The sequence below is a fragment of the Belonocnema kinseyi genome, chromosome 4 (genome assembly GCF_010883055.1).
Source record: "Belonocnema kinseyi isolate 2016_QV_RU_SX_M_011 chromosome 4, B_treatae_v1, whole genome shotgun sequence".
In the NCBI taxonomy this organism is placed as follows: Eukaryota; Metazoa; Arthropoda; class Insecta; order Hymenoptera; family Cynipidae; genus Belonocnema; species Belonocnema kinseyi.
The window spans coordinates 32,861,334-32,872,572 of NC_046660.1; the positions used below are offsets into that span (position 1 = coordinate 32,861,334).

The 11,239-nt window shown below is 31.9% G+C and overlaps 1 protein-coding gene across 1 annotated transcript in view; it reads left to right on the forward strand.

The window, feature by feature from the left end:
- The first annotated feature begins 863 nt into the window (after positions 1-863).
- LOC117170823 (cathepsin L1-like) overlaps positions 864-11,239 on the forward strand; it is a 19,626-nt gene continuing 9,250 nt past the window's right edge. The window contains exons 1-3 of the mRNA XM_033357865.1: positions 864-998; positions 6,196-6,372; positions 10,731-11,090. Coding sequence (XP_033213756.1) covers positions 864-998; positions 6,196-6,372; positions 10,731-11,090 — 672 coding nt within the window. The remainder of the gene's footprint in view (positions 999-6,195; positions 6,373-10,730; positions 11,091-11,239) is intronic.

Sequence of the window (11,239 nt, forward strand, 5' to 3'; positions counted from 1 at the left end):
TTGGGAATCGAACCCGCACCAGCGTGACTACCAAGGTTACAGTGTTGAAGCATAAGACAATCACAATACCATCTGAGTCACCATGATTTTTTGTAAAAAGCATTGCTGGTTACACGAGCGACATGTTATTTTTACGAACGCATTTTCTCATTTGTATCAAGAAATAACTTTCATAATATTATTGATTAGAAAGAAGGCATTAAGTTAACTTCAACCTCAACGATTATGCTCTAATTTCGGTAAAAGAAAACCGTTTTCAAACGTTTCTGTCAGCATCAAACTAAAAAAATGTTAATGTTACAACATACGTCAATTTGAATTTTTCTATACATTCTACGTAATTTTTATGCATTTCACTGGATTCTAGATTCAGTTTTAAACAGAACGTTTTTGTATCGGAGGAGAATTTACCGCCTATATTAAAATTTCACGCATGAAAATTATTGGCTTACTTACTTTGTGTCAGATATAAATGTACCTCATATAGTTAATTCCTCTTAATCCTATCCTGCGACATCAATAAATTCCTTTAAGGATAAAATGTATCTTTGTCATTTATTTAAATTAAAGTAAGTTCAATAACTGACAACAAAAAAATAAAAGTGTAAACATTGAAAATATTTAAAAGGCTCATCAAACAATTTCCGAGAATTACGTTTTCTCAATACTTCTCATGATTACGTTGACAGTGAACATAATACTGAAAGGAAAACGTACATTAATAGTCTGTGTTATTTATCATTACGAAATTTGCAAATTCGCTGACTCCGACAACATGTCCCGGCTCGTTGCATCCAAGTGCGACAGTGCGAGTTCACTCACAATGATAAATGCTCATGGCAGCCAGAAACGATTAAAGAACAATGAAACAGTGGAAGTGTATTGTGATATGGTGTCATTTGGCTATGCTCATGATATCCGTAGAAGAAATTTTGGCCACTTGGTATCTGCCACCAGAGCTATCAAAGTTTTTTGATGATTATTGGGACGTTTACAAGGTAATTTAAAGCTTTCTAGCAGATACACTACCAGCGGGTAGTATCTGACCGCTAACCGTGTGACCTATTAAAAATTAGCTTTAACTTTGAAAGGTGATAACGTGGTCCAGAATATACATAAAAATACTGTGTTAAGGTGATTGAAAGCTTAATAAATTCTGCGTTAAATCAACCATAGTTGATTGAATTCGGCCCTGTGGGTGTTGAACATCACCTGAAAAAGACTTCCCTCAAGACGGCACCCAGGGTCCCGTGAACACTGTAGCGTTGCATTTTTTAAATAACTTCCATGCTTCAAGTGCATTTTCCAGGTGAAGACAAGGTCGCAGAGAAACAGTGTGTTGAGTAAATTCATAAAGCACAGTTAGGAGATCATTTTGTCCGGTGAAACTAAACCGCTATCTCTAATAATTCTCGAAAAAATGTCTGGGTTTCATTGGACCCTGCTTGCCGCTTAAAGTCTGAAAAAGAAATTGCCGCCTTGAGGTGTAAAGAAGTTTGCACCGCAACTTCAATTCTTGGCCGAAGCTAGGAAAATTAATCTATTAATTTTATATTCTACAACAGTTACTTTTAGGATTCCACTTTTAATTTGGGCCATTAAACACTGAATTCGAAAAACGACTTTTGTAGAATATCAAATTAATAAATTAATTTTCCTAGCTTCAACTAAGAGTTGAAGTTGACGCGAAACTTGGAATTTTATTTTTGTGTTTCTAACGTGATAATTCAATACCACAAAGCCAAATTACTTCCACTTAAGCTTATTCAACACAGAATTTAAAACGCCAGTGTGGCCAAAAAACTTAGCGTTCAAAGTTCTCTAACTTGTCCCTAAGTTTTCCCTGACCAATTTTTTTCCAAACATCAATACATATTTAAAAACACAGTATTTTAATTGTGTAACACCTTTAACAGATAATCTTAAAAAAACGAAATAAAACAGTTTAAGGCTAAATTAAAAACAAAACATTTATTTATATCAACCACAAAAGATTACTTTCCTACCTAAAACCATAGATTTTCAATTCAGAAAGACGAATTTTCAAGGGACTAGTTGAATTTCTAATTGAATTATTTAACTTTGATTGAACATTTGATAAAAACTGTTGAATTTTCTACCAAATAATTGAATTATTGGAAGATAGTTGAATTTCCAACAAAAAACGATGAATTTTCAATCCAAAAGAATGCATTTTTTCTCTGAATAGAGGATGAATTTTAAAGCAAAAAAGATTGCAAAAACAGTTATATTTGCAACCAGATGTTAGAATTTTCAACCTAAAAAATTAATTATAAAAAAAACGAATTTCCGAACCAGAAAGAAAAACGACTTTTCAACAAAATATATCAATTTTCACAAAAAGCGATAGTTTTTAAAATTAATTAATTAAATTTTTTGTTAAAATTATTTAAAACAAAATTATAGGATTACAAATTTTCATCATTAAACATTACTGAAAATATAATTTTTAACAAAATTAACCCTAGATGGTCACACTTAATTAATATTGAGTTCTAAAAACTAAAAAAAACATGTCGGTATTCTTCAAGGTTTTTAAAAAAAGGTTTAATAGTTTTTGTCACAAAAATGGTCCATTAAAGTATTGTAACATACCAGCAAATTTGAAGTCATTAAAATACTCCACGAAGAGTTTGATAAATTGCTTGGGTGATATTCACCCACGGTGACCATTTAAGGTTAAGAAGAAAGATCATTTTTCGACTGCTACTGTTGTATGCTATATTATATGCTACTACTATTTCAGATGAAATCTTACGTTTTATATAGTTTTCGAAAAATAATTAATTGTTGCTCGAGTGCTGATGGTGAATACTTCGAAAATATTTAACACAATCTACTGATTTAAAATACTGTAAAATAAGTGTATCAAAATATTAATGATCATAATAAATGTATGTGTGGATGCATTTCAAAACCTGCATGCATTTCAAAATAATTGTCGATTAGTTTCAGCAACTTCCCGTGGGACAACCGGTAAATGTCCACACTGGGCTTTTGTTTATAAAATTAATCAATAATATCGGATGAAAAATGTTTAGGATCGAGTATCATTTTATCAATAACAGCAAGTAATTGAAATGCAAACATGTACTGTAAAAACAAAAAATCCATAATATAGACTGTTAATTGCATTCATTTATAACAATAAACTTTACCAGACAATATGTTTTCTCTTTCAAAGACCCATACGTAATCCAACATCCAAATTTGGACAACCACTATAAAATGTTCCTATTGCAATTTGAAAAAAGATACACATTTTCCTAAACAAGAAAAAGAAAAAAATTCTTTTTGAGAAAAAAAATAAAAAAGAGGAAAGAAAAATGAGAAGGCAATTAACTAAATTCCCTCACTTAGCTTTTTTATTCTTTTCGTATTTTTATTTTTATTATTATCAAAAAACAAAACCCGTCTTATTGCATGTTAGATAAAATGTTCAACAGAAAAATCGAACTACAGAAAATTCTATAAAAGTTAAAAAAAACCTTATGCTATTAAAAGGCGCCGAGTTATGCATCTTAAAAAAACCCCGATTTTTTTCAAAAAGGAGGCTGAAAACCGATTTCTGAAGTTTGTTTCTGCACTTTGGAACATTTTAATTTCACACAAAATGTAATTGCAGATTTTAATTAAGGAAGACGCAATTTCGAGTAATAAAAAATAAAACAATAACCAAGCCGCAGTGGGCCATACGTTATGACTTCCCAAAGTTGACCACTTTTGAACTATTTTTTAGGACAAATTACGCATATATGTACATCTGTAGTTCATCTAGGTTAATCTGAATTTCAAATAAGGTTTTTTCTTCATTTTCAGCTAAGAAAATGTATTGTTAATTAGTTTTGTTAAGATGGAAGCTTCTAATGTGTCCCCTAAGGGTTTAAACATTTTTCTTACACCTTCTCTATTCCTTTACACACCCTCCACACACTTACTTGGTGGTGGAAGGGGGACCTACAGTTTAAGGTGGGTTCCGAACCACCAAGACCAACAGCCTTAAGTACTTAGAGAAAACCTTTTTCTCTAGAGGTACCGGTCCCACGACTCTCCGGAGATAAACAACTCCCTTGCTAGGCTAGTGTTCACCGCATGGGCCACCGAGACTCTTCCAGAGTGCGAGGCGGGAATCGAACCCGCAAGCCGAAGGAGTGGGTCCAAAGCCTACGCTTTAGCCCCCACGACCATCGTCCCACTCAATTAGTTTTGTTTAATTGTTGATTCATTATTTTTAAAAGATTTTATAGGAGGAATTAGTTTGACAACTAATTAAATACTTGAATAATTGATTGAGTGATTGACTGATAAATTACCTAATATTCAGAAAATGGACTAAGCGCATTTTCAATTTATTTTTTATTTTTAAAGCACCATCTAAACGAAGCAATAAAATCGATGCTTTTTTATCGGTTTTATTCTTCCACTGTAGGGTGATTTAAAAATTAAAACTAATTCCCAAACACACCTGCAGTATTTGTATTATTATTATTACATTTATTATTCATGTATTTTTATATTGTTTGTATTATTTATCCGATGGCTGATCAATCAATTGCTTTTTAACGAGAAATAAGATTAAACGTGTATTTGTAATGAACCACAGATGCATATATGCGACCAAAATTCACAAATACAGTCGCAGTACATTTTCCAATGCATGCAGTACTTTCCGAATGGAAAGGGTCAAATTTGCATGGTCATAATTCGTAACCCATACAAGATAAAACATTTTACATTTTTTTAACGAAAAATTTGGTCCCCTGTAATTTATTCTGTTACCGATTTTCCGTAGGATATGCACGAAACGAGCTATTAAAAAAAAACTTTATTGGCTTAAAATGGAAAAAATGTGTTTTATTTTTAAGAATCATAACAAGAAGGCTAAAAGATTTCTTTTAGATTTACTTATCATTTTATGCACAAAAACTTTTTCTCTGGCATCTTTAACAAAGCTCTAGATCATTTTGTCGTATAATTAGCAGGTTTCAAAGTACAGATACGAACTTCACCTGTCTTTTAAAAATCGGGTTTTTGTTCAGCCTTAAGTCGGTACCTATTATAGTGACAAAAGGCTCTCCTTTTTTTTAATTTTTCAGCACTTTCTCTAGTCAATTTTGCTGTGGAAAAGTATGCTACATAATGCAGTGAAGCGGGGCAGTCTACGCAAATTAGATTTTTTGAACTTTTTAAAGCAAATTTCCGGGTCGCATCCTAATCATTTCTAGAAAATTTGGAATTTCCTTAAAGACCTCTCAATAAACTGTTAAAACGAGCCTTACATACTTAATACGGAAAAAGTGCTAAATGCCAAATGACCTTCAAAGTCAAATCTCACTTTTAATAGGTCACCGGCTCAGTTGTCCGATACTATCTATCGGTAGTGTAGAGAAAAGTGGGGCAGATTAGAACACTTTTTTGTTATTGATTTTTATTATTTTCTCTATCTACTGTATCTATGTTATATGTATGTTATTTTGTTATCCTTAGTCTTGTCTACGTATTGGCACGATTTTAGTTTGGTGATAATAAAACCCAAGTGTGGGGAATATTGGGACGACTTACAGATTCTGTAACGATTCTTGGATATAAAGAGTTATAACGTTTGTTTTTTACGTTTTCGGTTAATGTTAAAGACTGTTGCTCCAAAAGTTCTGTCCCACTGTGCCCCACTGAGATTCTTCTAGATAACACCCCTGGATTTACTATGATTTGCAATAAACATTTCTGAATTCTGCTGAAATGTGTTTCGTATGAATCAAGTAATGCGTCATAATTACTTTAGTTAGCTAACTCCTTTTTGAGGGAACCTCAGAACAAAAAATATGTCGGCTTAAAATTTTACTTTTGAGGAACAAAAACCACGAATATTTGATATGTACTGTATTTCAGGTGTAAAATAAGCTCCCCCCACTCTCTAACCGACGACTGAAATGAAAAAAAATTTAAATTATATTATCATATTTTAAATAGCACTGTCCCACTGCTTCCAATGTCCCACTGTGCCCCACTCTCCCCTAATTGAGTCTGATTTATTCGAATTTTTTACTCTAAACTTTCATCTTAAAGGTCTTGAGATTTTATCGCTCGTTGTATAAATACAAATATTCCTGCTTTTCGCTCTTCTGTTTTTTCTTTTGAACGGGTAGAAAAATAACGAGATTAACTTTTTTTCAGTCTTCCTTCAACAAAAGCTACGATCCAACGCACGAAAGGTTGAGACGAGCGGCTTGGGAAGAAAACCTCCTTACGGTGTACGACCATAACTTATTGGCCGCTAAGGGACATCACGACTACCTCTTGCGAGACAACCACATTGCTGATCTCAGCACCCAAATGTACCTCCGAGACATGGTCAGTAATCGATGTTCAAGATCGTAAATCGACTATCGATTACTTGGATTCGCACTGAGTGAACCAATAAGTTTCATAGAGATTTTTTCCATGGATTTCATGCAATTAGCCTCGATCCCCATTCATATCTAAGCTTTTTCATATTCAAATCATTTAGACATTTCAGAATGTTATCAATTTCAATAGACAGGGAATTAGTTTTCTTCATTTTTTTAAAGAGGTTTTTGATTTTAAAAAAATACGGACTGATGGTGACGAAATCATCAACTGTAGGTTTCTTTAATCCTAGAAAGTTCAACAATTTCAGAAAGTTCTATATAGGTTCGACATATCTATTTATAAACATTTTTTATTTTTCTTGAATAAGAATCCGAATCCATTTTACTAGTATCGCCAATCTCGCACCGCGGGCCCGCGTGTGGTTTTTATATTTAATAGGAAAAATAATTTTTTATGCAAAATAAAGATATCGCATAACTATTTATTTGTTAAAATTTTTTGAACACTTAAATTCAAACTAGAATTAGATTCGGGGATCTGAGAACAACGAAATAAGTATTATCAGTTGATTTTTAAAGTTATATAAATTTAATTTTCTTACATTCTTGAAAAAAATTTAAAAAGATTTTTGAAGATTTCAGATGCGTTGAAAGAAAAGATCTAAAAAATTTGTAAGGAAATTATTTTAATTTACAAGTAACGGAAATCTTTTCAAATTTTTAAATATTTTGAATCTTTTCAGTACTTCTAGATATCTATTAAACTTACTCTAGTTTTTTTATTTTGTAATCTTGAAAAATTTTTAAAATATTCTTTAAAATATTTTAGACTCTTTTTCTTAATTTTAGTGGTTTTCAAATTTTTAGGGTTTCGCAGCCCCGGGTAGAAACCCTCATAGTTTCGGTCTACACGTGTAGACCGAAATAGAGCTGGACATCTACACGTCCCTCATACTTTTTACCAAGAAAAGGAAGTAAGGCGAAGGGAGAGAAAGTGATAAGAAATGATATGATGGGAATCAGGGGAAATCAGGGGGAGCGGGTAGGAGAATGAGGAAGGGGAAGTAGAATCAATAAGAGGGGAAGTAGATGATAACGAAGTTGAAGAAGGGAGGGGAAGCGAAATTTGAAGTGTGGAGTGGGAAAGTAAGGGGGAGAGATAAGAGGAAGGTAAGAGAATGCAGGGGGAAAGGGGGAAGAAAAGTAAAGAAAAGTGTGGTCTGAAACACTTAATTATCGTCTTGATAGGCTACGTAATACTTTTTTGTAAGCACACGGCGCATACTTTTTCTTAAAATAAATAAAAAATTTGAAAGTTTTATATGCTCTTGAAACTTTTCAAAGTTCTTAAAAAGCTGCTGAAATTAAATGCTTAAAAATCGAAATTGTATTTATAATAAAAAATTGTTTTAAATTTTCTCAGAAAGCTTACAAAATTTTGGTATTCTCTTTAAAACTTCTGAAGCTTTTAAAAAGGTTCTAAACTTTTTGTATCAAATCTTTTAAACTTACTCGATACTTTTATAAAAGGTTGTAATTTTTCAAAGTTTAAAATTTGACTTCAAAATCTCCTACACACTTTTTAATTTCAAAATGTTAGGAAATAGTTTAAAACATTTTTCAATTTCTCCTAAAATCCATTTTTATAAAAATAAAAAAGCACTTTAAAATTTTCCCAGGAATCCTAAGAAATTCCTGTTCTTCTGCTTACATCTGGTCAAAATTCTACAAAAAAACTTTTTCTCTCGAACTTTAAAAATCTGCATTTTTAACAACTTTTTTGAAATGTTTACCAATTCAAAATTAGTTTTGTGTTATCTACCAAACTTAAAACTAATCCTTTAAAATGAAAGCCGTGGCAACGGGTAATGAAATTTCGATACAAATAGTTGGCTATTTTCGATACAAATAGAGCTGGAAAGGTGGCTATTTGTATCGAGATTTCCGCACAAATAGTGTGATTTGTTCAGCACGTGTAGACATTTCTTAATCTAAAACTTAAATAATTAAAAAATTTTCCGACAAAATTTATGGTGCAGAAAGTTCGCAATGTTGATTAAAAGATAAACAAACTGAAAACAGACACTAAAATTCCTATTGAAGCAGTGTAACGCAGTATTAGAATCAGAAAAATGTCAATGTTTCTAGCAACGTAAATTTAGTAGAATTCAAATTATAAAGGAAGAAAATTGGTAGGGTTCTAATTTTTTAACAATTTTATGTGAGTTTTTGTAAAACGAATATTTTGAAAGCAGTAGCTATCCATTTCTGCAAGGAAAAAATCTATTGCGGAAAAATCTCACAAAATGTGCGCAAGGCTAGGACATAAAGGCATCTGCGGAAAATGTAACATTATTTTGGCAATATGGAAATTGTCGAGTCAAGTTCACTCAACACATTTCTCTGTGAGTTTATAACATTTTTTATTTTGTTTTCCATTATCAATATATTTGCAAGTCAAATAAATAAGGCTTATATTGGATACATCTTCATTCTTATATTGTCGAACATAAAACAAAAATTTGTTTTCTATGTTCTTTGGAATCTTGATTTTTCCAGTTATACTTGACATAATTCAAAATTTGATATTCTTTTATTGTATAACTTTCTTTATTTGGCCTCTTTTCTATATTATAATATTGAAAAATTTAGACTAATGTTGCATTTTCAAATTGTTATATGCTTTCGAATATAATCTCATTAAATTAACCATTCCGCTTAGTTACGTCGTTTTTTTGAAATTGGGATAATTTGATGAATTTATCATGTTTTTTTACCGTGTCTAGGTTAACTGCAATTCGGTAAGCGAAAAAAATATATTTTCAGTATGCCTACACACTTCGTTTTTTTTTTTAATCTGAATATTTCATCCGATTTTTTAAAGATTTACATGCAATTAATATACATTAAACAAATCTATTTTATTATAGAGATATTTAATGCAAAGAAGGACTAGAATTTTTATATAATGGCGATGATATAAGAAAAGTCACATTTGCCCCATCGGTCGGCGTTGCCACCTTAAACTATTTTCACTGTAAAATAAAATAAGATAAATCACAATCATGTGAAAGTTGCTACTTTTTGTAAAAATTAAAATGGTTTTGATGTCCTTTGTTACAATTTTTAATGTTCTATTATATTTTATTGTTAAAATGCATTTCCACCATGTATGAAAATTATGCCAAATAGAAGAAAAACAGGTAATAGGGCAAAATGGATAATATTGACCCAGATAGGGACGTCTAATATAAAAATTATTGTGTAAACGAATCTAGATCCTTACTGAAGTTTTAAATCCTTTTTATGAAAAAAATGTCTTCTATCTGTTATATCGGTATTATATGAACAACAGAATATTTGAAATTTAGCACGGCATAAGGCCCTAACCCAGATTTTCACAATTTTACAGGAGAATCAAAAAACGTCCTCAAAAATTAAATTTTCAATTAAAAAAATGAGAAAGCACCTTTGAGATAAATCAGATCACTTTAGTATTCTTTAAAAGATGTGGATAAAAAAACCTATTGATAATTTCAAAAAGATGTTAAACTTTACTTTTTATCTATTCAGTTGCTGAATTAATAAAGGTTTGGACGTGATGGCCAAAACTTTGGACAGTAATTAAAAATGCAATTTTCAATTAAAAAAAAAGAGAATTACCTTTCCTCACAAAAACTTGTCATACGTCATCAGCGATTCAGTCTGATGCGACTGCGCATGCGCACATGGGCCCGTTGAGTTGCACTAGGTAAGTTGCCTCCCCCCCACACACACACCCTCCTTCCGTTCACATCCCACGTGCTTTGTGCAAGGTCCCTAAGCGCAAAATCAAAGTATAGGCCTTGCATTCTAACGAAACAGAATTAAATGAGATTATAGAAAAATCGTTTCGTCACGATGTGTATTCGATTTATTTTTTATTTTTTGAGACAATGATAAATCTTTTGATAGATGAAGTATTTGATAGACTCAACGAAACAGTTTGCTTGGGTCAGTTAAATATTTTTCTCAGTCAAACAAAATGTTTTTGATTTAATCAAATTTACATTTATATAAAGAAAACAGTTTCTCAGTGCATAAACAAAAAAATTTTAGCACATGCTGTTCTGAATTACATAAACAGGCGTCTTCTTAAAAAAAAAGTATTGAATTCTCTAGAAAGATTTGTGCTCAGCATATTTTAATGTATCGTTTCCTAGTTTCTCTTTGGTTTCCGTTGCCTCATTATACCAATTTTAAAAACGAAATAGCTCGTCATCCCCTTTTTCAATTAACCGAATTTTTCGGGGCAACTAGATACAGCCTTTTAAAAATTAACTTTCCAAATACTTTCAAACCGATTTCTCTATTTCACAGGTAAAATTATTACCGAGTCGTCGCGAAGGCTCAGAAGATGACCAAATGTTATCCGCAGCTCCTAGACAATCAAGTAAAATACCAAAATATCTAGACTGGAGAGAATGTGGATTCATGACACCCCCTCGAAATCAAAGAGACTGCGGTAGCTGTTACGCCTACTCAATAGCCGGAACAATCGAGGGACAACTTTTCAAACATAACGGCAAACTAATTACACTAAGTGAACAACAGTTAGTAGACTGCAGCAGTACAACAGGAAACTTGGGATGCACTGGTGGATCCTTAAAAAACACTCTGAGATATTTGGACAGATCGAAGGGAATCATGTCAGGAGCCAGTTATCCATACGTAGCTAAGGTACAAAATCTTTATAAACAATCACGATTAACTGTAGTCAAACTCGGACATACAGTCTGTCAAGTTAAAGCGTGGGTGGCTTTACTCGCAGTCGGTAAGGTGTATCGACATGATTTTGGTGTCAAAATATTAAGAAGGGCTCCCTCTTT